Genomic DNA, 27525 nt, shown 5'->3' with positions numbered 1-27525 from the left:
TTTTTGTGAAGTTATTTTATTTTTGTTTTGGTTTCTGTGTTGTTTTTTTTTGGTGTATTTGTATATCTTGTGATCAACTAAGCATGAGGAGGAGTTCGAGCTAGGTAGGTAAAGCTCATGGAAGTTTATATGGAGTACATAGTCTTCTTTTCCTGGGCATATAACTATCTGATGGTTTTCTAATGCATAATTCAACTTTTTTTGTGGGGGGAAAAAAAACCCCAACATGTCAATAGTGAAAAACTGGCTGCTAATATCTTATATACATCCATTGACTACATTTCTGGTTACCCAATTTCATAACAATGGCTGAGTTTACATTTACTTGAGAATATTAGTTGCAGATGCTTGAAAGTCTGTTTGTGTATATGTGTAAATTGTTTCTTGCTTATAACGTAAAACCTTTCAGTGTTTTCTTTTCTACTCTTTGCTTTCTTATGAGAGAGAAGCTTTTTGACCCACTTCTTTTTAAAAGTTTTTTTAAATTTTTTTTTTTTTTTTATTTAATAGCAGGGTGAAATATCTATGTGGGTTTTTTATTTGTTTAGCAACGGTCTTTGCTTTCTACCCTATTTGAACAATTTTTCACCCTCTGATTAGGCTGTAAAGATCCAAGGGATCATATGTCTCTGTGTCCATGACCTTCTCCTGTACCAGGGCCTGTGCTTGACTGTAGCCTCACAGCACTACCAATAGATGAAGCTGAGGAATATCTAAAATACATAAAAATAAGTTATTCAAGTAGATAAGCTATAAGAATTTCATAGACCCAGCTTTTAACTGTTCTTGACTTTTTTTTTTTCCAGTGTGTGACAGTATGAAACAGAGTATGAAGTACAGTTTACTAGGGATATTCAAGATTAAATTCAGTTTTATTTGAATTTGAATTGGAAAAATGTGATCCATTCTATTTTTTTTGGAAAAAGAAAAAGGCACCAGTCCTCTCTTATGCTGCAACCTGGTCCTGTTTCCACTGAAGCCACTGTACAATGTGGTGCTCCTTAGAGACACCAAAGCTTATTCTAAATAAGTGGATGTGTTTACATTGAATACTCGGCTACAGGCAGTGTCAGTCTAGCTTTTCAAGGCCATTATTCATAATGTAATGTGATCCTGTATTTGATATAATATTCTGGGTAAATCTGTACCTATAATTTAATTTAGCTCCTAAAAAGTTAGGCCGAAATTCTGCTTTAAACTCTAATCTGTATATAGGAAAATTACCAATTTGTTAAGTATCCATTCCAAGGAAACTTTATTAGTTTAGCCAGTTCTGGGAAACACAAGTGAGTTACTGAACTGCTGTTCTACATGTGATTTTGGAGCTTGCCCCGTAGCCTTTCCACTCTGAAGTGCAGACACAGCCTGTTCTTCTCAAGAATTTAGAGGGAGCTGGGTTAGACTTTGGATTAAAAGGAATGAGAAAGGGTGGTTTAAAATATTACAGCATTACATAGAAATAATTTGGTAAGGATGATATTGCCTAAGAGATATAGCTATAGATATACCAATAATAGTGTAGCACTTACAGTAACAGAGAAACATCTCTCTTTGCTTTGGGTGGATTAATACAGCAGTGGAGATGGCTTTCACAAAGACATCTATTGATAGCGTGTATGTTTTTAGTAATACTTCAGACAATAAAAGTTCTTATAGTAGTAAACTTCTACAATATATAACTATTTCTATTGAAACAGAGAATATTAACATTCAGCACTTCACAATTTATGACTGCACAAAAACATTTAAAATAAAATAATATCTAGTTTTTGTTACTTAATTTACCAAGTACTTTTAAAGCTGCAGACCATGGAGCTACTCTGCTAAAAAAGATCGCACAGCGCTCTTCTCAAATGTGATCCATACCTATTTCGTGAGTGTCCCGCCACATCTGCAGAACTCGCCAGTGACAATGAGCTTGACAGCTCTGTCATTAACATTGAAGATTTGTTAGTTCAGCCTTGGTAGTGAGGTCGCTGTTGAGATGGACTCGATGATTGATAGAACAGCCTCATCACTTTGCACAAGCTGGTGGGATGATGGTCTGGCCAAGCCTGTAATGTGATGTAGAAGAGCAGAGCTGGAGACCCTGACCTTGTGAGCACGCTAAAAATGGTTTGATATGTTCCAAACTGAGCAGGACACTATGAAGAAACTTAAGAGCCTCTCAGAACTTTCTAGGTTTTACTACTTAACTGAGAGATTTATTCTTAGTGTTGGTTTGTGGTTGTGGGGGTTTGTTTGTGTTCTTTTGGTTTGTTTGTTTTTGCGCGTGTGTGTGTGGTGGTTTTTTGTTTTTGTTTTTTTAATTTGTTGCAAAAATAAAATTAAGTATTTACATTTAACACTAAGTATTTCCAAAATCAGCAGATTCCTGCTTTAGGCCATCTTCTGCCCCTTCCCAAGTACTTGTTTTTCCTTTCCATTGCAAATTTCTCCCTGGGAACACTTGCACTTCAGCATAGTTTAAAAGGTGGTCAGTAAGATAAATCACTGCTGAAGCCATACAAAGAAAACTAAACCAAACCTGGGAATCCTACTATATTCTCTGCTGCTGTCACAGTTTCAAGCAGATGATGAAAACTATCACCTAAATAGTAGTTCTAGTAAAGTAAAGGACTTTTTGCCTTGTACTCTGCAACATTTTGATTAACAATGTAAACATGAGGAAATTGTGAAGCCAACAAGTCAAATTAATCCCTATTATATCTGTAATTTTTTTGTTGGAATTTAGGCTAACCAGTGCAGATTATATAGTATGATTTAGGACAAGCATATAATGGGTAAGTAGAGAGCAGAGCATGAAACATGAGTCATATAAAATACTATTGCATAATAAAAAGAAATAAATATTATGCATGTGCATGTCAAACATAATGTAATTTAGTAATTATTCTGCCAGCAGAAGGAAACCATTCAAACAAATCAACAGAATATAATAGTGATAGATTTGGAGTAGTGATCCTTGTATTTAGGGCTGGCTGTATCCTGTCCCCAGTAACACTGGCTTGAGTTCCTCACACCAGGAGAGTACAGGGACAGACTAAGAGTTTGTCAAGTATTTTCTTTTGGTCAGCCTGAGAATGAAAAGCACTCTGGATACTTCTTTTTAAATAACAGCATACTACTGCATCTCAATTATCTTTGTGTCCTTTAAGATAGTGGGAGTTTGTTCTTAAACATACATAGCAACTTCTTATTTTGATACCAAATTGAGATGGCTTAACCCAGTGTTTGCCAAAGAAGGCGAAGTCACATGGAGCCAAATCTTACTCCCTCCTCCTCTGTTGGCAAGTACATACTCTGCCCATCTCCTACCTGCACCTCAGTAGGGACCCCTCCTCAGTTTACCCAGTGCTGAGGCACTGCTACTACATTTATAATGCATGGGATTATTGCCATATTTGGTTTTAACAAATCCCTGTCTCTCATGCACATGCAAGGATAGATATAAACTAAATATAAACCATTGTGTGTAATAGGAATAATTTAACTGTCTTTAAAGGACACACTCGGTTTCAAATTTTGAGATACTATCTTGCAATTAAATTAACTTCAACCTTTAATGAAAGAGGATTTTTTAAAAACATACAGCTTTAAAAGTTTTAGTGAATCCTCACAGTGTGTTGTGGCGTATGTAAGTAGAGATTGTTCTTCCAGCTGCAAAATGGGAACAAAGGCAAAACTGAAGAAACTTGCATTAAAATAAGGGAATGAAAGAGAAGGAAGAGGCACGAGGTTCCCAAACCTGGTTGTAGTCCTGTTTTTTCTTAAAGTGTTAAACTACAGAAATATATTTTGTTGTTGTTTTACATTAAAATAATTTCCTAAAGTAAAACACAATTTAAAATGTTATTTGCATATATGGGAGAGACTGCTAATCAGAAAATACAGATAATCCAACCACTTGCTTTCTGACACAAAACCACATTAGAGGTATATTTCTGAAGATTACGAATATTGCATATTTTCAAGGGTGATAGAATTGTCTACAAGATGTCTGTAAAGTTTTGGAATTTTTCTTGAGTTTTGCTATGTCAAAAAGTACTTATGATCTCATTTCTCTTTGAAGACAATAAATGAGTGTGAATCAAGAGTAAATATTTTCTGGAGTTCATTATTTGAGGTAAAAAGGACATATGAGGAAATCATTGGTTTAAACTTCTTAGAGTGCTTATCACCTTTCCCGCCTCATTTGTACGGAGAGTTTGAGCCTGACTTTTGTTCTGATTTATGCTAGCATAGATTTGAATTGGCTCCATATACAGAAAAAAAGGTTATATGGGGAGTGTATAGTTTAGGCTTTAGTTTTGTATAAATGGACAGAAATTCTGTAAAAAGCCAAGAGTAGATTTTGGTCTCAGATGTTTTGTGATGTGACTAAAAGCATTATTACTTAAACTGTAATATAAGCATTGTCACGTTTTTGCTTATCAGAACATAAGTTTATTAAACATCCAGGAATTTGGAAAATTGAGTGGGTTTGATTAGTTGGTAATTTCTCTCACTGAGTACACTGGTTATACAAAAATAGTTTGAAGTTTTCTGATCACCTCTGCCCCCAAATTCATGTTTTCAAATACAGAATTTTATTTTTAGTCACTATGGAGTCAAACCACTCCATAAGTAATATTCTTATAAGTAATATTCTTCAAAATCCATGTGGCGTATCATGAGAAAAGGTTGAATGAACCCCATTTTTGTTGGGGTGTATGTACTTTTTCTTTCAAAACTACTATAAAAATACCCACTGGGATATAAGCGTACATTATGAAGCAATGTTTGAAATCTATGAGTAGGAATATAAATCTAAAAATATATTTCTTCTATATTTAATAAATAAATCTGCATTTTATTGCATATATTATTATGAAAAAATTGCCATTTAAAAAATGAAAAATAGTAGCATAAATCAGAATGAGACCAATTTCAAGTACCATAAATTTCCATTTGAATTTAAAATTGGGCCTCTCTATATATAGTATATATTTGAAAATATATTATAAATATGATATGACATTTGTGTCATTTAAAAAAACACCAACAAAACAAGCAGTGTAGCTTCATCAACTCCTTGAACACAATTTGGAATAGCTCATGTTAATGTGAAACAGGTCGTTCTTAATTCATCGAATTTATACAAGCTCTTCCTTTACAAAGATCTCTGAACTTAAATTAGGAGCTTTCTCTACCCTTCTGTTGTAGTTTTGAGTAAACGGCAGGATGCTGATGGAGACTCCGACGTGCCTGTCCACTATTTATGTTGCTTTCAGTAAAGACAAACTAAACAAAAGCCAAGCAGTCCTCTTCAACAGTGTAGAATAAAAGGTGACTCCCAAACCTTTACGGTGTGATTTCTCTGAGGTGATCTAATGTTTCTGCAATGAACAGTAAGCCGTGACTTTCAGGACTGCAGATGAGTTTTGTCATTCTTGCTGCTTCATTCACAGGGTTGTTCAAAACCAGTGAATTACAAAGTGCATCACTCTGCATCGAAAGACCCAGCAGTCTTTTTAGTGGCCAAGCGTATATTTTCTGGTGGCCGATATGAGAGAGAGCTCATTTTTGTTGTTAGGCTTGGATGTGCACTGACATTTGGTGGAATGTATTTTATTAGCTGAAGAAAGTACTTTTTAAAGTTTTTTCCAAAAAAAACATAAAAAAAGGGATTCAAACAGTTGTTAAAGTAAGCGATGCAAATGGTGAAGGGCATAGCCGTATCCACAATATCATTGATTTTGCAGTCTGTTATTACATGTAGTTGAATTAATACATCCAGGAAAGTGAACACTTGATGAGGAATCCAGGAAAAGAAGAAGAAAAATACTATTGCCACAATCATCTTAAAAATATCATCATTTCTGGGTTTATTTTTTTGAATTTGATATGCCTTCTTCAGGGTCTTCCAAATTAAGGTGTAGCTTGTTAATATGATCAGAAAAGGAATTAAAAAGCCCAGCAAATTTTTGGATAAGCCTAACCCGACCCGGAGCGTTGTGTTATTGTTGTCATACCGCAATCCGCAGATTGTCATGTTCAGGTTCTCAGCAAAGAATATATTACGGTGAATGATGACGGGCAAACTGGCGACACCGGCAAGGAGCCAGATGGCAATGCAAGTCATTCTGGCAACAAACGTGGTGCGTCGAATGCGGGACTTGACGGGATGCACGATGGCCAGGTACCGGTCGATGCTGAGGCACGTGAGGAGGAACACGCTGGCGTACAGGTTGAAGCTTATCCCTGCCGACGCCAGCTTGCACAAGCAGTTGCCGAAAGGCCACTGGTACTCCATGGCTGTGTAGGCTGCCCAGAGCGGCAGAGTTATTAAAAAACACAAGTCAGCCAGTGCCAGGTTTAGAAGAAAGATGCTGGCTACTGTTTTTAATTTCATGTAGCAGTAAATGACAAGAACAACCAGGCTGTTCCCGAATATGCCTATGATAAAGATGATGCTGTAAACAGTTGGAACCATAACGTAGATGTAACTGTGCCTGCCTGAAACAGGACAGTCCACATGGATTCTTTTAATTGTTTCTTCAATAGAGTAATTTGGGACCATCTCGATCTCCTCAGCTGTACCCTAGTTTCAGGGAGAAAATACAAAATTCACATCTGGGGGGGAAAGAGGAAGAAAATATTATTCATGACAGATTTAATTGTTCAAAAGTTTCAGTTAAATGACAAGTTTTTGTGTCTAACACAATGTGTCAATGTCTTTGAATTTAAAAATAAGCTATTTTTAGGTGTTTTCTCTATTTCCGTACAGACTTTGCAGATTAAAACAGAGTTAAAAATGTTACAAGCTGGTTGAACATTGTTAGATGCTTTTTAACATAAATGAAGACACACACAATCTAGCGTTCTGTTTTGCTGTAAATACCTTAAATATTCAGAAGTTACCTACCCACCCCCTTGGTATCTAACTACTAATGAGGGAAAAAAAGTGACTTAGAACTTCAGCAAGCTGATAGTAACTGTGAGTGACTTTGATACTAAATTGTTTCAAGGCTCTACAAATAGACAGTCTTCCAAAAAATAGTAGAGATTAAAAAAAAAGGGTAGTAATTATCACAGAGTAGTGTTTATTGCTGTCTGCAGGATCCTGACAGCCGTCAGTCAAACCCAACCTGTGCTGCCTGAAACACAGACCAAGTGAAATACATTGGCTTTAAAAATAAAATAAACCCCTTATAAATGTAAGTCACTTTTATGTAGTTAAATATACACAGCCTAAGACCTTGAGCAGTAGAGATGCATTCAGAAAAAGATAGAAAAATACCTGTCATTTCAGAAACAATGAGCTATGTTGTTATGGAGGTGGTTGCTCACTTTTTGTGGTGTTTGGCACTGTGATATGTCCTGAGCAAAACCCCTTGGCTTTCAAAATGTGCCACATCAGAGAATATAGGGTGTTTGGCTCTATGGAAGGTCACACTATCCATAGGACAGGGAGAACAACAATAAAAAGATTTCAAGATAAAGAAATCCTCTTATCTCATCCCTTGGTTGTGAAAGCGCCCAAGGAGATGTGACAATAAGTGATAGTAGGTTCTGCAGCATCAAGGTCTGGCAATGTTTGCCTTGTCCCAGCTCTATGCTGGTGCTGGGCGGTCTATTTGTTATCGTGGTTGTTGCTCACTTACTCACTGAGATTACAGTCTGAAACTTAGCAGTAAGAAACTGTAGTGAAGACTGTACTAAGAAAATCACTACCTCAAGTCAGACTTGCAGTAAGTTAAATCAAGGCCCAGTTAAGGCTCAGCAAGCCCTTTCTCCGTGACTAGATTAACCAATTGGTGGTACTATCTGGTAAACACGTCCTGCTCTGTGTGTACGGACTGGCAGGCTCAGTGGCTGAGACAAATGTAGCTGAAGGTGAATAATCCTGCTTCGGTGGGGTGGTTTCTGTGCAGTGGTTGGTGCTGAGGCACTTTCTCATGGTCACTTCATTCACTCCTCTGTGTTCTGTATTTCCTTGTTTTGTTGCTTAATTTCCCTTTTCTACCCATATGGTGGCCTGTACCTTTTCATGCCAGTAGTAGCTTTAGATGATGTAATTCATAGCATATGTACTTTCAAGAAAGTATAATAATGATTATACCACATTTTCAGAGATGTGTTTAAAAAAAAAAAAATTAGTTTGGAAACTTGCATCAGGCTAAGGCGCTAAATTACCTGAGCTTATTTTGGATTGTTTGGGCAGAATAACTCCCATGAAGAATCAGGAATTTGGTCAAGAAATAGTATGATATTCCAGTTTACCCATGTAAGACTGTAACCCTTCTGGAATTAAAGGTTTTGGTGTAACACTGAAGTCAATGGAACTGTGCAAAGGATGTGTTTGGTATCAGTTTAAAATTGTACTAAGCAACTATAATTAATAAAGAAAGGGATCATCACTATTTCAGTAAATTAAAAGGAAGCAGAAACACGTTTTTGCTTTTGGGCAAATAGATATGGATTGCTATAGGTATATCTGAAAACAGTTTGAATGTTGCTGTGAGAATGAACCTCATAAGAACCTTGCACCTGAAGCACAGACATTGCTAATCCCAAACTGAATTTTAAAATTTCCTGGAAACTTTAAAGTTCCAGAGCTAGCCTCAGGCAGATCTGCTGCCTTGAGGACATCTGTAATTTTAGAGCATTAGGAAAAGCTTCAACATGGGAGAAGAAAGCAATTCGTTCTGGAAGGCAGGGGCCCATGGCAGTGCTGAGCGGTGAGACGGCAGCTGCGGTGGTGGGAACTCCTGACAGGCAATGATTTCTTTTCTGTACTGCTGTCATTTTTTGCTGTTGTTCTCACTTGCCACAGTTCACCTGCTTGTCCCAGGATTGTGGTTATCTACATTTTATGCAAAGCAGATACCTCTATGTAGGAGGTACAATAGATTGTTTAAAAACCTTCCATGGAAATAGATGGCTGGTACAGCTTTATGCTGCCAGAGCAGGTTAAACCACTGGCCAGTTAAATGCAAGTATTGAAATTGTACACATTCGTAATTCCATTTAAAGGATGTCAAATGACTTAACACAATGATAATTAGATCATTTTAAGGCTGATATACAAAGAGCTTTTTCTAAGAGGATTGAATTTATGGGACTGTGAATAGTGTGGCAACATCAATCTCAAGCAAATTATCTGGTGAGCAGCAAACTCCTGTTGTATGTTACTGTCTTGTTCGACCTTTTATCTTTTTAAATTACAATGATTATAATAAGTCACTGATAATGAAACGCTTCAGACTGTTCTACCAACTATTATTTACCACTCCATTCATTGTTTCTGTCGGGTGAACATGCATTCTAATTAAACTGCCTGTGGAAACAACAAGGAAAGCCAAGCCCACGCAAGGTAAACAGCACTTTGTCTTCTGAAAGATAAGACAGCACTGACTGTGGCTTCCTACGAGAACTTCATCAGCTATAAATAGGAAAGCAGGTGTCACAAGTGATATTTTAAACAAAAATGGTTTTGACATTTGCTTTGACAAAGACTAAATAAACACATGCTGACCAATCTGCCATAGTGCAGTCACCCCACTGTCAGGTAATATGAGGTTTTTTTTTCTTCTGATGGTAGGTAGATTATTTGCTGTTCTCACAAATGACAAGATATTTCCATGTTTAAAAGGATCACGCATTCTATTTTTATGTAAAAATTATCGCACAGGGAGAAGAGAGGCTGAAAAATTTTTGGAACAATATGTTCAACATATTAGCTATGTTTCTTTCTGGTGGCATAAGCTTTTCTCCTGTAACTTGAGAGTTCCTCCCCTTTCCTTACTTCTTCTGTTGGCTTTTTCTAATTGCTGAGAAACTAGCAACACTTTCCACGTGCTTTATTTCACAGACTTTTTTTTTTTCCTATCCAGCAGAACAAACCCCTTATCCTCATTGCCTTAAAACAATATAATTTCTTCTACTTGATATGCCTACTTCAGCATCTTCTCTGCTTTCTGGGAGTTCCTGAGCAGTACCACTGTGAACCCATAGGTTCACCTTTCTCCTAGCTCTTATTTCTGCTCTTCCTTCTAACAGTCTGTATTCCCAACTCACAGCTCTCCTCAGTATTTTTAGTCCAGACTTGATAGGTGAATTGTGGAGGGTGCAAGAAATGCAAACACTTGCATAAGTAAAGGCACGCAATTCAAACTCCTCTCATCGCTGCCACCATCTTCCACAGAAGTCAGCATCTGACTTCAAGGTAAATAGCAAATCATAATATTACCGAAATGGAACTGCTATAAACAGCACAGGACCAGAACACTGTCTGTACATCAGTTCATGAGCGCCAAGAACAGAGCAAGCTTCAGAAGATCTGTATTAGTTACTGTCAGCCTGGCTGTCACTTTTGCAATTTTGGATCAGGAGATGGTCTGACATGAGATCAAACGGAACCTGCAGGACTGGCCTGTGCATTTGTGTTGAATAGCTGTCCTCCTGGTCAGTCTTTCATAAAGCAACTGCCAGTCTGTTGAAATTGCTATTAATTTTGTGGTGTGTTTGCCTTTATTTATTTATTTTTAAATTATGTTATTTTGAAGTATTTATCTTTTTAATTCTCTAACCTATACATGGATTCTCTGTGCCTTCCCCTTGCAAGAACTGAAGCTGGGCTGCTTCCTTTGTGCTGGCTCTATATAGCTGCATTATCAGCTGCATATAATCTTTCTAGGATCTGGTTCTTCTATAACACCAAAATTCTAAACTGCTTATTACTTGTTTTGTGCTAGCAGAGGACCAGTTATTGCTGCCTTGTAAATGTGAACTATTTATGTACTCTGACCTTCTCTGTAAGAACATCTCTGTATTTACTTCCTCCAGCATACTTCAAAAGAGTCTGTCCTTCTATGTGATGGCTTCATGGTTTGTTCTGAAAAGAATGAACATCTCTCTTCTGTTTGTTTTCATAGACTGCTCTCATTAATTTTCCCCTTGCTTCCCAAGTATCTTTCAGCTGTACTCAGTTTCAGTCAAAAAATTTATGTGAGAAAAGGACAAATGAAAGGACTTTTTCCTCTGGGAAAAATCAATGTTTGTGGAATGACTGAACAGTGGAATTGAGGGTGTGTGTGATTTTTTGACTGATGGTGGGGAGGAAAATATAAAGGAAAAGGAAAGTAACACAGTCCAGTATAGTGACATTTAAATTGAAGTTTCACTCGTAGTATATATTTCGACCACTAGAGGTCTGTATTTCCTACTTTAAAACACAAGAATTGCTTTGTTTTATATTCAAGTGCCATCAGTTTCCAAAATATCCCCTTCACAGAATCACAGATTGGAAGGGACCTCAAGAGATCATCTAGTCCAATCCCCCTGCCGGAGCAAGATTATTTAAGACACAAACACAAGGCAAAATACCTGTCACTGCACTTCTGCACTTATGTAAAGTATAATGCACCAGAGTGAAATGTTTTAAGTCTGTTTTAATATCTGGTAGCTTATGTCTAATTTCCTTTACTCTAGTACATTCCAGTTTTTTTCTAACCTTCAGTCCAATCCTTGCACTTTTGAAGTAATGGATCAAGATCCTGATATTTTATTTTTTCAAAGACATATGCAGCTTAAACTCTGTAAGATTTCTGAGCCAAATTAAAAAGAATATTTTTAAGGGGAGACTAAATGTATAGTTTACTTTAAAAATGCAGATGGAAAAATAGTGACATCTACTCATTAGACTAAAAGATTATTTTAAAACTAACTCGGCATGTTGTTAATTGTGCAATTATTTTTCCAAATATCAGCCATTCTCGAAAGTAATTCCAGGTAATTCTAGGTTAACTTCAGTCAAACATATATTTTCCTTTTTGGAAAAGGATAATTATTGTTGAAAATACCACTTCAGAATTTTTGTTTTGTTGTAAGTTATTTAAGGAATGTGTGGAACCTGAAGGGTAATGTGAGCCTACACATTTTTGGTTACCCAAATGATGATTTTTAGACCACAAATGCTATACGTAGTTTGTGAATGGTAAACAATTTCACCATTTGAAAATGTAAGCATTGCTAACAAATTTATCTCCGCCCCCCCTTTTACCAATACACCTAAGTTTGTCATTACCCCTTTGGACAGTGTCAGTACGTGATGATGTTACTCTGTTTCAAGTTATTTTTTTACCTAAATAGTTTTCTAATGCTAGTTAAGGGCAAACAGCTTTCAATCCAGATGGAGAAGAACAGTCGCTAGTGTTACAGTGATATTTATTTTATTTAAATTAGTAGATGAGCAAGTAGAACAAAAAAAAAGATATTAACTATGTCTTGTGCTAGATAAGTAGAAATAATGAGTGTCATGTCCTATATATATGTCAAACGGGTTACACGGTGTCATTGTATCTCTCTGCACTTACGGGATGTTTGGGTACAAGCATATCTTGAAGCTGCTAAAAACAGGAGCGTTTATAGAGAATAGAAGCGATATCTAGAGATGGAAAACTAGCAAGCAGTTGGCTAGATGTAAAACACAGAGTAAAGAAAACTAATCTTTCATTTGCACATTCAAGGACTTTGTGTTAGAAATAGATGTGGCAAAAATTGGCATAAGTGAAAGGCCATCAGTAAAACACTGATTTATGGGCCTGTGACGAATAAAATTTTCCAAGGGTTTTTTTTTTTTTTGGACATTAAATGCTTAATAATACTATAGTGTAATACATGACACATTTTCTGCATCCTCTTTTTAACAGCCTACACTGAACTAATGTCACAGTTATAAATCTGGCAGTTGCAGCAGCAGTGAAAGTTCGGACTAATTTTTCGATTTACTCTCATTTTACTTACAGAGTCCAGAAATATCGGAAATATTTCTTCATGCTACTTAGCTCTTCAGCCAAAGTTAACTCTACCAATTCCTTCCCTGTTTATGTGTGGAGTTTTTTATGTTGTCTGGTTGTGTGTGGTTGTTGTTGGTTTTGTTTTGTGATGGTGGTGGTGGTTGTTGTTTGTTGGTTTGTTTTTGGTTTTGTTTTGGAAATCCTGATGAACATATTGCTATAAAATTTTACTTGCAGATGTTAGTGCCAAGGAAGGATTGCTCAACTTCACTAGAGTTTCTCAACCTCACTAGAACTTAATGGTTTAGTGAACGCTAGTGTGGCCATCATTAGAGTGGTGTGGATTTTTTGGCTTTGGGGTTTTTTTTTGGTATAAAAGGTTGTTGACTGATTGACCCACAGAGTACTCTTTACGGTTAGCCAAAAATCTTTGACTTGAGAATAAGTTCAGTATTTTAGCTTGTAGTTTTCTTTTTTCCAATCCTCTAGATTTAGGTTTAACAGTAAATATTGTTTTCTGAGGGCTTTTCCTCTATGCACACATAATTTTGTTTTCTCTGCTGTTAAGGGGAGGAAAAACATTCTTGGGTCCAATAAATACAAAACTGGACTCAAAACACTGAAGGATTATCAATTTTTAGTGCGTTTCTCTTGGGGAAGATCAGGGAGGTGTTGGTTTTAGAGAGCACTGATTCTGGCTTGACAGTGTACCCAATACTCCAGATATCTTAGATTTTTCACATAATTTTCTGGTCTCCTTCTTTCATGTTTATCCATCAGAACAATCTGTTTTCTTTCTTTGATCAGGGCTGCACAAACTGTGTTGCAAACTCTCTAGTGCTTAGTATGTTTCAGGTATTATATATCCTTAAGAGAGATGAATATAAAATTATTTGCATGTCAGTAACTTAAAACTGAAAAGATAATTAAGTAAACAAAGTAAAATATATCTCTAGCTCCATACTCCTAGTTCAGTACTTCTAAAACTAAACAGAAAAAATTAAGCTTCAGAGAAGATGTCTGAAAAGTGAATCTTCATGTGATCTATCTTTGTCCCAGTCACCTCAGCTGTGCTGTCTTGCCAAGAATGAAGGTTTTCCTTATCTAGGTTATTAAACCTATAGCTGAATTAGTTTTTAAATACAAAAAGTTAAGTGTTATAGCAGGAGGAAGTCACTCTTCTTGTTTATACCACAGGGTAAAGAATTGCCTCTTTCTGTAAAAGAGGCTGAAGACACTTAGACATATTAAGACTTTGAGCACATTAGCTACCACCATCAATCCAGCACGCATTTTTGCACCTCTGTTTTGGCCATTGGCTTTACCGAAAAGGAAGAATGATGCTCTCCTAGGAAATAAAAATGATCAATAATCAGCAGGCTAATGTGAAGTCTGCTTCTCAGGGACATGTCATCTGCTCATATAGCTCACAATGCCACTTACTGCACATTAGATACTAGGAAAGAAAAACAAATCTATTTCAGATCAAGGTAGGACCAGAATTTCTAGGGTTTTCAGCATTGACGTGAAAAGAAGGCAACACAACATAAAGTACAGTTTTATTATTAATATACAGCTTACTGCACATTTGTAACTTCAGGTTTGATGCCTGGTTATGTAGTATCTTTAGAGTATTTAAAAGTACCCAAAAGAGTCAACAGTTAACAGGAATTAAGCCATCAAGTCCCAGAACGAATAAAAGTGAGATTAGTTTGAACTGTGAAAGGTTACATGCAGCACAGTTACTTTCTCTGAGTGATAGTAAATGAATGGATTAACACATTTCCTTTATTGCAGATGGAATTGCCTATATAAAATATAGTGTGCCCCATGTGATCATTTTTAATAAAAGATAGAAATCAAATTTAGGTTTGTTAAGTGCAAGTGAAATAACTTGATGAATTTTAAGTTTCTCTTCTGATAGCTCAGTTCCATGGAATAAGAAGTTTTATTAAAGTATTTTTTTCATTACACAGGAGTGCACATCCTATCTGGATACTCAACCACACACCTAAAATTTCTGTTGGCAACATTATTTCCAACGGGAATGGACCATGAGCTTCTACTGTGAGCTCCTTCAACCTGAGTAAGGGAATTTACATTAATTCTATGCTTGATCTAGGTCTATATTTCAGCTTGGTATTAAAGAGGCTGTGGAGAGGCAAGAAAGAAAAAAAAACCTATCCGAAATCGTGCCTCTTCTGACAGAACAGAGACCAGATACACTGTGTGAGGTGTCTTACCTCCTTTCAGATCATATATAAGATTGCAATTTGACCTACTGAATATTTCATGCACCTATCAATCTGTATTTAAGGTTATGTGGTCATCTTCACTGAAGCTTGTGGGTGCCTATGTAAGTATATGAAAATAGCAATAACTACTGTTCTTCTTTCCCAGCTCACAGGGGAAATACTGTGTTGTATTACTGTGTTGTCAAGCTTAGTAAAGGCTTACATGACATTTTCCATGCTGTTTTGAGTATCATTGGTCTCTGGTCATTCTTATTTCTTGCTGGAGTGAATGTCATTGTGCATCCAACACTTAAAGATTTCTTAGTTTCACTGTTTAGATCTTGTCGGTATTAGTCAATGGTTTCACTGGTCCAGCAGAATGTAGCTGTCACCTGGGAGTGGCCTTTTTGGGGGAATCAAGGCTACTTCCACAAACTGCTCTAAATGCAACACAGAATCTTTCTTTTATACTGCAAGAAATGATGTTCTGAGCAGCACAATGTCATCTAGGCAATTAGCTTGTTGCTTTGCTGGGTTTTACCAATATCTGAATTCATAAAGACAATAGTTTCAGCTCTAGATGCATCTTGGAGGTCCCAATTGTGCCAAGAATTGCTGAGGTCAGACCTGGCTCTGACAAGTAGAAACAGTACTTGAAAGTAAACACCCTTTACAGAACTCTGAGGATCTTTAGTTTTTTATGCCCACTTGGAAAGTCAAAACTACTGTAAAAGGTGTCAGTGTGATTATCAAAATGAGATAATCTCCAGTGCTCAAGGAAAAGCAAGTTCTCTGGATTTCTTTTCTTCTTGGCATGGTCTCATTCTGTGAGCAAACTGGCTCACCTGTCTGTACTTCAGCCACTTGCTCCTTCTCTAGTTTCACTGAGGCATCAAGAAACTTGCCTTGTAGCAATGCTGGGGCTAGCCTTTCAATGCAACACTGTCCCACTCTGAGCTTTTTATCTTTCCAGTTTCTTGAAAACAGGAAAGTGTGGAGTCTACAAATATCAAAGATCCTGCAGCAGAAATGATGCATTTCTGTTACCTAAAATATCTGAAAGGATGGTGCTTTAGGGTGCTGCTGCAAAAGGCACAGACTGTTGAAAAACAACATTGCTTTTGCTAACTTAGAAAAGCACTTAGTTACCATGTGTTTTTATCACGTAGACTTTACAAAGCTCTTGAAACTCAGCCACGCTTTTGGAAACCTTCCCCCACTGGAGGGGATGATGCAACTCCTGCTGAGGTCACTACAGAAGAAATCAGGCAAATGCAGGAAATATCTCATGGAGATTATTGCTGTTTTGGTGGTGTGTGAATAGTGTCTTTTCAAAGCAGTGTGATATTAAGGGCATGGGCAATAATGAAGATGCAGACAAATATTTTGGGTGGGTGAAGGAAAGAAGGCTGGGTTGTGCTAAGGAGTCCAAACATAAAGGTTTTAATGAATTAGGTGCACCAGTGTTGGTAGAAAACGAAGCGTTAGCCCCTCTTTCATTAAAACATGCCATGAAACTCACAGCATATGTACATTATTTTTATACAGCAGAAAGGAATCAAGGGTTAGTAACCTTAGGAGTGCTACATAAATCTTAGCTGGTCAAATGAAATCTTTGCCTCTTTAGAGGTGGTTATTTGCATTACAGGATTCATCATCTGACGTTCACAGTTGTGATCTAAATAATGTTTTGGGCCCTTGAGAGTAACAACTGGTCACGTAGACTATGGCTTGTACAACTGAGCCCCAAAAATATTACTGTCTCAATGGGATTCCTTACTCACAGACTTATTCTATTGCTGACTCCAGGACATGAGAGGACATGTGTACGTATTGGCTCTTCCTCACAGTTTTTGCAGCATATAAAACTCTAACATGTTGTATTTTAATTTGAAGCCTAAAATATTAGAAACGTGCATCATTTAACACGGTTGTTGGCCAGAGCAATTTCTGCAACACAGGCTGTTTTTCTACAGGGACATGTTGCTACTCCCACAGGCAGCTGTGAAGAAGCAACGGGTCCACAGATCCCTTCTCCAGACTCCTCTGCTTCCTATGGTGAAGATTCTCCCCCCTTCCAGGTTTTATTGAGGTGAGCCAATGAGAAAGGCAAATGGCTTTATCTTTTGGTTTATTATGGGTAGCTGTACTGCAATGTAATGTGTTTGAAATGAAACAGAGTGTGTCACAAAACCCAGGCCTCTTCTGCTTTTTGGTTCAGGGAGAAAAAAATGTGTTAAAGGATAAAACGTGTCTCGAATTCCATTAATATTAAAATAAGAAAAATTACATGTGTCATTAATGGATGGAAAACAAGTATTATTATAGTGAAGCAGGAAAAAAAAAAAAGGTATATCCAGATTAGGACTGGCTGTAAGACGGTTATTACCATCTGCTCTGTGAAAGTCCAGATACTGTATATACACTTACCAGCCTATGGGTAAAAACAGGTAAAATTTGCATAAGTTTAAACTCTTGGTCATATTAGTGGTGGCTGATAATTTAGCAGAAAATGGGATTTTGTGCATCTGATTTAGAAATGGTAATGTTCTGAAGTGGTTGATGCACGAGTGCCAGGCCAACAACAATATGCAGAATCTTCTGTCACTGACAGAGATCACAATAGAAAATGGAATGGAAAGGTCAAAGCTGCAACTGTTGCCTCATGAAGTAAATCACCTGCTTCTCTAAGAGAAGGATTTTTTCTGAATCTAGGTGCAAGTTCTTTGGCTTTTTTGTTTTAGAGCTTTACTGTGAAAGATGTAACTCAAAATCAGTGGTGCTCCTGGTACAAAACTACCGGAAGCAAGGTTTTAATTAGACTTCTGTTGCTTCCTCTAGGCAAAGATATTTGCAGGAGGAAAGGGCAGGGGCCACAGCTGATAATTTTGTCTAAAAAGATGGGAGGTGATAGGGCTTCTTTGTGGAATTTCAGATTAGTCCAAACAGATACTTCCTTGCTTTGGCCTGGTAGTTTAGTTTATTCAGAGATCACAGTGCTGTTTGCCTCCTCTCCCACAGCCATGTCACTCTTTTTCTGCTAAGCTAGAAGATGCAGAGCCAAACATTATGTATGCAACTTTCCTTAGTTAAAAGTGAGCTATGATCAGCAATGAACTCTGCAAGATAACATTACTTCTACTTTTCTAGTACAAGGAACTGCCTTCCTGTGTTTTCTTGTAAAACAGTAAGGAAGGTGCTACAAGAGAGCTTACGTACATATATTTGTTCCCAGACCTGCAGCAAATCAGTAACATTTTGACATGCATGGAAACATTCTCAGGTGAGACCTTACCTATACGTTAATCTTCAAAAGGACATTTTTCTGCCGTTAAGCTAAATCACCAGGGTGGAGCCATGATGAGAGAGAGCTCTACAGGCATAATACGCAGTCTCTTCTGCAGGATGTGCTTTTTATTTTTACTTTTCTCCCTCTGCAAACATAGAAGGCAGGTGTAAGCTAATAAATAACAAGCTTTAGAAATGCATTGTGCAGAGCAATACAGTTGTTTTGTTTTTTAATCTGCAATGCAACTGATCTGTCAAAAAGTGGGAGAGAGAAGAAACATGTAAAATTCTCTGCTTATACTCCAGAAATTGAGAGATCTCTGTCAAACAGAAGTGTTACACTTTCTAATCTAATGGAAATTAGACAAGCTGGCTGGGAGTAGTTCATGTTGCACATTGATATCTAAAAGAACTTCCTCTCTAAAAACCTTTTAAAAAATCACATCCCTGTTTCTTACCGACCACTAAAGTGGTTAAAGTGACCAATAGAAGCTTTTGCTTTGAGTAATGAAAACATTAGCTGAAAACAAGCACATATGCAGATGCAGCATATCTGTGTGAACAGAGACACACAGGTATCACTAAAGTTTGTCACGTTAACTAAACTAACTGATGTGGAAGATTACCACTATGTTTCCAATACCATGGATAGTGATTTCTGTGTTATGGCTTTGGGGAAAACAAACCTCACATTGAACTTTTTTCTTTCCTTCTATCTTCACATTGAAAAAATAGTGTCTGTCTCACTGGAGAAGCAAAAGCATGTGTATTGCGGATTTCCATGCAAGGAAACGGTGTTGGATTTCAACACCTTTGTTTGGAGCAAGCTTTGTCTTCCATGTGTCACAATCCAGCAATACGTAATAGGATTTGTTTCACTGTGTCTGATTGACACACTTGATTACTTTCCTTTTACATAATTAATTTAGATATCCATACAGTGGGAAAAATCTCACACAACGGCAATAGGCCTCAGAAAAGCCTTCTCTTCCTTAAATGAGAATGTTAGGAACAGCCTGGAGGGAAAAGTTAAAAGATTAAAAGCAAAGGATCAGCATGGAGGCTTCTTAATGAATACCTCATTAGGGTCAGAAAAAGGGAACCAAAGGCAGAAAGGAAAGAAAACAGTAGGAGTAACTGGTAAAGTACAAGAGTTTATTCAGACCAAAATAATCTTTTAAAATGGTAATGCAACTAAGCCCAAGGGGAAGTTAGTATCATTGTAACTGTTAGTAAGTATAACGTGGAAAACATAGAGGCCAATTGTGTTTTCCCTCACACAAAACTTCTGTTAAGGGCAGATCATTATGAAGACTAGAAGAAAATGCGAGTAGCCAAATATCACGACAAGTAATGTATCTACGATTTTTGTACAAGTCAATTGGACTAGTGAGGTCCTAATGGGTTAATCAAAGAGAATGAAAGGTTGAATACAGACACCTTAACCTCTGTCAGTGTGAAAGGTATTATCGCCCATAAAAAAAAAAAAAAGATACTGTGATCCTTGGTGCTTTGTCTAGAGGGCAGCAAACTTAATAGAATGATACCAAAATAGATGTTCTGTCAAATTTGTACAGCTTGTTTCCTGTTGTGTGTTTGGTTTTTTTTTTTTTCAAAGGAAAATTTATTACTCTATTTTGAAAAATAAAAATCATTAGTGAACTCTCTTTACACTGCTGGCTTTCAGATGTTCCTTGTGGGTACAGAGAACCAGCAACAGAGGTGGAAAAACAATGAAGGCTGTTACGGCCAGAGTGTGAGCTAAGCTATGACACTGTGAACCTGTGAATCCTCAACAGAGTTCAGTCTTGGTTTTCAAGCAACCAGAACTGCACAGATGCTCAGAAAGGGTAGCGCTGTGCCCCCCAGAAGATGCCACATAAGTTTTACTTTAGTGCTAGGAAAATTACCAACTGAGCTGAGCAAATGCTTGGATGTGTGGCTGTCCTGTACTGACGTGACTTTTTTTGACGGTATGTTTAAGAACATGGAATAGCATCATAAAATGTATTTAAATGCGAAATATTTTTGCACCCCTTTCCTTTGAAGTGCTTTTTAGGTAGCACATTGGTGAAGAAATATCTGAGAATAAAACCTGATTTGAGAAAAAGAAAAACTAATTGTCTTATGGTAAGCTGCTAATAACAAAGCTAAAAAGAAAACAGTGAAGGAAGAAATCTAACAGTGGAACTAGAGATCCACTTTGAAAACAGATGCCAATTCCTGTCCCACGCTTTCCTTTTCTCATTGTTGTACATTAAGTGAAGAACCTGAGGAGGGAGAAAATCCTAAGCAACTGCCAGAGATGGAGCCCAAGAGTTGGTCTGCCACCACTCCATGTACCTTGTGGCACATGGGGAAGTAAAATTGTATAAACTTTTAGGCTTGAGTAAGAAGAGTGAGGGGACAAAGGAGAGAAAATATGAAAACCAATAGGGTTTTATTAATAAAAAGATGAAAGGGCAACATAAGCCTATAAACTTGGATTGGGAGGGGCGTGCATGGTTCCCCAATAAGCAAGCTTGGGCTGCATCTTTGCACACTGTGTGCTGCTTGCTTCAAGCAAAGGGTCTGGCCAGGCTGTGCTGATGCTAAAGCAGGGTTAAATGGAGGATAACTGCCAACAGAACATTTTTTAGGGAAGTCAACTAGTACATTTTTCTCCCTTGTGTAAGCCCCTCAACACAAAAGTACAGCTGTTCAGTGGTTTTCTGGAATGTTTTACTATTTGCATGGGTCCCTCTGAGCTAGAAATGCTGAGACACAGTACTCTCTTTCAGTGAATCCCTCTCAATTTTCAGAAAACTGAGAGGACTCAGGAATACTGCTTTATTTTCTGTTCCTATACTTCCTCTACTGATTATTAGATTCCACTAGCCAACAATCTATCAGTAACTGAAAAACTTGAATAACCTAGAAGAAAGGAATAGGTGAATTAGCTGAAATTAGGTGTTTGCTTACATCATTCTTTGTTCTGTCCATAACTCTAATTACAGCTTTCATCTAAAATAGTGAAATACTGTCCAAATATTGACCTTGCCCAAATTCAGTACTAGTTTCTTTAGATAATGCCAGTTACCTTTTGCTGTAGCCTGTTTCTTGTCTTGTCTTCAATCATGCCACTCACTGATGCATTCCCAATTTGATCTCACTTTCCTGCTGTGAGGTCGTCTTCAGTTATTACCAATTTTCTGTGCCTATAAGAGAAATGCTACTCAACTACAATAAAAGGAGATAAACACCCCAAATAGTAACCAAGCATACTAGTTAGCATTGTTATATAGTGGATACCTGGACAGTTTTGTTATCAAGCAAAAAACAAATGGAATGAAAATTGTAGAAGACACCTGACAGCCCGAAATCTGTAGTTCTTTCAGATGATGGTCCAACACAGAATACTAACAGCATGCTATTTGGAGCATGATATTTTCCTACCCTTAGTTGCAATTCACTTGAAAGCTCAAAGTAATTTTAGCGTAATCCATTCTTTATGTGAGGGCCATAAATGATTAGATCGGCCATTCTATTTCATATGTGCTTTGCCTCAAACAATCACAGCTGTTAGGACTTACAGTCAAGATAACTTCTTTTCACTTGTTTGCTACAGCTTAGGTGAAAAAATAATGTTCAAGTATCGTAAGTTCCCTTGTTTGTCAGATTTGTGAAATTCCCTAAAACGTGCAAAATGCACTCCAGGAGAACCTGTGTCATCTGCCTTTTTTTTTTTTTTGGCAAAGGGTAAGTTTTAGAAGATGGTACAGAACATGGCATGAGTGCTCTGAATACAATGACTGTCTATTGGTGAAAGTGATGTTAGGAGACAAATTTGTTGATGGAAAGAGACTTAGCTTTTGCTAGCCACGATATTTCTTCTTACTGGCTTGCTTTTCACTGCAGGGTTTTTAGGGCCAGAACAAGGAGACAGAAAATGATACTGTGATTAGTAACTTTCTGTGTAATAGCAGCTATATATATGAAAGCTTTGCTGGAGCCTTCCTGTTTGGCAGGCTGCAGCCTTTGCACCTCATACATGAGGTCTAGAATACCTTTAAGCTCTAAGAGTAAATCACGTTGTCACCTACTCAAAACTCTCTGATATACCTGAACTCACCTTGTGTATATATGCCAAAATCTTAAATATGCATAAAATTTTAATTCCAGAACTGTTCTCTTATTTATCTGGAAAACAGTAACGTTCTGGAGTAGAACCTGTATGCATCATGTCTTGGTAAGCAGTTGCGGTTCCATTCTCAGCAATAGCAACCTGTTTACTCCTGTTAGCATATTGGAAACTAATCCTAAAATAGTGAAAAGAAAAAACTTAGTCTTCCCTCTACTTTCCCCCTCTTCAAAAATGATCCACATCTTCCATTTTCTCTTCAGAATTCCACGAGATTTCTAAAACTTTATTTGCGATGCTCTGCAATTTTCTCTTACGTAAGTCCTCAAACCTGATCCTAACAATGCAGAGGCTAACTTCTTAAAAATACCACAGTCTCCCTTAGGACAAATTGTCCAAGAATATTGCAAAATTGTTAACTAATATTTGAGAGGAACACATGTTAGGATACAACATCTGAACTACTGCACTTCCGATGCAATTGTTGCTCAGCTGAGAGCATGAGGCACAAATATCGGCACTAAGCTAGATAAAGCTTAAAACCTGAAACAAGATTACCCAAAAGCTAGAGATTTAGCTACACGTGCAATAGAGCCTACAATACAAGCAGACTGCTTTTGGCTGTAGTGGTCAGGCTGTACCTGATCTAGACCTCACAGCTGTAAACTCTTCAGTCTTACCAGACTTGCAACTCTGAATGGATTCTGAGATTACCTTCCTCTTTCTGGACAGAAATGATGGTTTCATATCAATGGATCTAAGAATTTGCAAGAGGTCTGATGTGTAATTGTTCTTTAACTAGCATTTCAATCTAGATTAACTGTGAGGCCAGTGTTTATTTCACTTCCCTTTTTCTTCTGTGGTCTATGATTTGTTGGCACAGATCTCATCCTATTGCCCATCAAATAAGTAGTGTCCTTCACTCAACCTGTGCAGTTTCACTTAACTGCCCAAGTCCCTTAGTTACACCGAAGGAAACAACTGTTGAAATTTTGTTTAAACTTTCAGACCCCTCTTGATGTTAGTAGAATCATCTGGTCCAACCCCCCTGCCGTGAGCAGGGACATCTTCACCCAGATCAGTTTGCTCAGAGCCTCGTCCAGCCTGGCCTGGGATGTCTCCAGGTACAGGGCATCAACCACCTCTCTGGGCAACCTGGGACAGCATTTCATCACCATCAGTGTAAAAAAAACCTCTTCCTCATGTCCAGCCTGAATCTCCCTTCCTGTAGTTTAACACCGTTACCCTTTGTCTTATCGTAACAGGCCCTGCTAAAAGGTCTGTTTCCATCTTTCTTATGTGGCCCTTTGAAATACTGAACAGCTGCAATAAGGTCTCCCCACAGCCTTCTCTTTCCCAGGCTGAGCAACTCTAACTCTCAGCCTGTCCTCATAGCAGAGCTGTTCCATACCTCTGATCATTTTTGTGGCCATTTGGGTGCCAGAGGAGATACACTGATGTCACAAATAGGTGAGGGCTTTATTTTGCTTTGCTTTGCTGCTCACTACCCTCCTCTGATTTTGGCTACTTTCTTTGGCATATCAATAATCTGCCCAAGTGGATCTATTCATATGCTGATGAATCTTGATAATCTTCTTTTCCACAACTCAGCTTTAGGCATAACACAACCAAATTAAATTTTAGTCTATTTCTCCTCTTATTGAGGTGTCTCCTGGAAGATAACCATTAAATTCAACTAAAAAAGGACAAGGTTACCCATGAAATGTGATTCAGACATAGTATTTGATTAAAATAATGCATAAATAGCCCATGTTCTCTATCAAACTCGAGGCAGAATGTGATCTTCTACGAACTCAACAAGGCAGAAAAGGAGACTTGAAGTGTGGAGAACAGAGATTTGTGTCAGTCACACAGAAACAAATGGATGCTTCTCACAGTATTATTAGGTGCCCTAAAATTTGAGTGATGGTAGCCACAGGAGAGATTATTAACACTCCTGGTGAGACTAGTAGTTTCTGGACCTCAAGAAGGTTCAGAGAGAACGGAGAGGTAGTGAGCAAATCAGAGTAACTCATGACAGCTTAAAACACTTTCAACTCATACTACACTTTTGCATAAACAAGAGTTTAACTAGAACAGTGTAATGAAAGATGTAGTTCATGGAACTTCAGGCTGCCATATTAATTACTGGAACTGTAGTAAGGAACCATAGGCAGTGCCAGAGAAAAGGACTACCTAAATGTGTTCCTTTAACAAATACAGCAGAAAAAACTATGACAGTGCAGAAAACTTAGGAGTGTAGGAAAATGCAGTGAGTGCTCATTATCTGAATGAAAATTTTTAATGGGAATTAACTGACACATCTGCATATGCAGACATATGTCTGCAAACACAGTCCATACATTTCAACAGAATTATTCTAGAAAGTGTAAATAAATCACCATATTTATTTTCAGCTTCTGATTTTATAGTATTTACGAACAGCAAAGGGAAATGAGATACATTTTCAGATATTTAATTACAGTTAAAGATATTATTCATTGAGCAGGTAACACAAATACAGTTCATGCATCTTTTTGTTCTAAGTGGACTGTAAAAAGCAGGTTGTAGAGCTGTGACATTTTAAACCCAAAGGTAGCACTCTTCTCACTTCAGCAGTGCTGTGGATACTGACATTTCAGGCTGGTATTTACTGCCTTTTAAACCAGAGACTTCTGCTGCAATTTGCACGCACAGTCCAACCCAAGCAAGGTGCTGTTTCCGAGCAGGAAGGCAGGACGTCTCACACCATCGGAAACTGGCCCACTGCTGCTCTCCTCCAGGTTAAGAATTAACACTCTTTCAATCTAGCGCTTTGACAAAACTACAGGGAGAATGAAACCAACTGTACTCAAATTTAATGATGTTGACTTCCCTCTCTTAACCAAATAGGACCACTTTGCTTTCTCAGTTTAGCAACATGAACTAAGGAGGACTCTAAAGTCATAACTGATCTTTTCTCTGCTATGTAGCTGAAGCTGTAGAGAGGAAAGGTGTACAGAAATTCCATGTTTCTGCTGGAAAGGCATATTGTAAAAATTCTTAATACATCAGTGAAAGCTTAACTTGTACGCACTTCATATTTTTGAAAGATGCTGTAATTTAAAAGATTATGGTGACAACAAGCAAAATGGGCTGCCATAGTCAGGAGTGTGAAACATACCTCTGTCAGTAAAACAGAACTAAAAGCCTATCTACATCACCATTGTAATTACCTGCTTCAGGCCATGCTCACTCCTACTCAGCCAAAAGTCTAATCATGTTAGTGGTGTGGGTTCATGCAAGTGAAAAAAACACTCCCCTATTCCCCTTCCCTGGTCAAAAAAACCCCAAAAAACCCAAAACAAAACAAACAAACAAACAAAAAAAGACAACAAACACCCCAAAACCCAACAAGAAACCAAAACCAACCAAACAAAACCCCCCACAATAAAACAACAACAGAACCCCCAGACTAACACAAAAACCCCCACAAACCAAATCCCACTTCATCCCTTTTTGAGGTTGGTAAGTTCACTGGGCCCATTTAGTAGCCTGTTACATGCTATACCACACAATCAAAATTACAGAAGTGATGGAAATTTACAGTGAACTGTTGGCTGCTCTGGACAGAATCCTGCTGTCACTGCCATACATCTCATTAATTCCAGGGGGTTTGCAGAAATATAGAAATGGGCATAACTGAATCCTGCAAATTTATTGCTTGTACGCACTGTGATTTGATTTACTTATCTAGGTACTGATATGCAAGTTGATTTGCTCAGAAAAATACAGGGCTTGTGTGCCTGTGAATAAGTGATAGCATCTTAAGTGTTTTAGTGTATGCAGTGTGGAAGGACAGTAAGTATGTTACAGGGTTTCACCTGAACATGTTGAGGAACCCTAGTCCAGTTTCATTTTTGAGAGTCAAAGCTAAGTTTAGGAGCTGACTGATGGAAAGCGGGGAAAGAAAGATGAAGCATTTTTAACTTTTAGTAACTAAAATTTGATCTCTGGCTGCAGATCACTCAATTTTTTTTTTTTTTTTTTTTTCTGTAGAAAAGAGATGTTTGCTTATGGAGCATGTATGCTATACAATTTTGATGAAACCAATACTAGTTGCTAACTGGTGTAACCTCTTTGCTTAAAGTCTAAAAAAATAATCAGCATCACTTTTACTGTTTTTTTGTTTGTTTTTAAATTGCTTTACATCAGGAGTTTAAAATCTGATCTTGACTAGGGGTAACTGCGCTGCCGCTAAGGCAGTTGGGGAGAGCCTCGCTGGTGAGATGTTTCTGTTCCCAGCGCTGTGCCTGCTGTCACAGGCTGCCTTTGCTTTATCTTCCAGCTGCTGCCAAGACATGAGAGCTCACGCACGCGGCGTGGCTGGGAGTCTGGAGGGCATTTAGTTGTCTCCAAAATAAATACAGGGTGTGGGCTTAGCGAGCGCGCTTCGAAGGGCAAGCCAGAGAGCAGGGCTTCCGTGCCTGCCTTTTGTCCAGCACGGAACCTTCCTCAGCCAACTTGATCTAACAAAGTAAGAATTCAGCAGGACAAACCACAAGCGCCGGCCGTGCCCCGGGGGCAGGCAGCGTGTTCCCGAGGGCTAAGGGAGAAGCGGCACGGCAACTGGCCGGGCGCTCAGGGGCCGCCCCGCGCCCGCGGCAGCCGGAGGGACGCGCCTTACCTGGCTCCGCGGAGGGCCGGCCTCGGGGCACGGAGCGGCCGCAGCCCGGCTGGGGCGGGCGGCTCAGCCCCGACGGCGCTGGCACCGCACCAGACTCGGCTGGGCTGGGCTCCCCGCACTCTCCTTTCCCGGCCGCACCGCTCCTCCCGCTCCGCTGCGCGGCCCTTCCATTTATAGCAGGGGCGTTGCAGCACAGCCCAGCTCGCCCGCTGTCTCTCTCCACCCATCTCCCGGGACGGACCCCTCTGACCCGTCTCCCTCCTACTTCCCCCCTTCTCTACATCCCCCTTCCCCGGCGGCTGGCACGCCCGCTGCCGGAGCCGCCCCGCCCGCTGCCGGTGCGAAGGCGGCGGGTCCGCAGGGCTCCAGCGGCAGCGAGGGGCAGCCCAGGGCGGGTGACGGGCAGGACGGTGTGTCCCGCCGTTGGGCATGGCA

At 38.5% G+C, this 27525-nt stretch overlaps 1 protein-coding gene across 2 annotated transcripts; it reads right to left on the bottom strand.

The window, feature by feature from the left end:
- On the bottom strand, positions 1–27302 carry AGTR1 (angiotensin II receptor type 1). 2 transcript variants are annotated; one of them, XM_065844791.2, is made up of 4 exons: positions 27091–27302; positions 21384–21501; positions 18312–18450; positions 1–6583 (listed from the first exon to the last, which is right to left on the bottom strand). In XM_065844791.2, the coding sequence occupies exon 4, from the start codon at positions 6560–6562 to the stop codon at positions 5483–5485; it is 1080 nt and encodes a 359-aa protein (XP_065700863.1). In that variant the 5' UTR covers positions 6563–6583; positions 18312–18450; positions 21384–21501; positions 27091–27302; the 3' UTR covers positions 1–5482. The 2 variants fall into 2 exon arrangements, with proteins under 2 accessions (XP_065700863.1, XP_065700862.1); XM_065844790.2 differs by having other exon boundaries at positions 1–6615; positions 27091–27300.
- Positions 27303–27525: the final 223 nt, after the last annotated feature.

The sequence above is a fragment of the Patagioenas fasciata genome, chromosome 9 (assembly GCF_037038585.1).
Source record: "Patagioenas fasciata isolate bPatFas1 chromosome 9, bPatFas1.hap1, whole genome shotgun sequence".
In the NCBI taxonomy this organism is placed as follows: domain Eukaryota; kingdom Metazoa; phylum Chordata; class Aves; order Columbiformes; family Columbidae; genus Patagioenas; species Patagioenas fasciata.
Note: the sequence above shows the minus strand (reverse complement) of the source record. Positions and strands in the feature narration are given on the sequence as shown.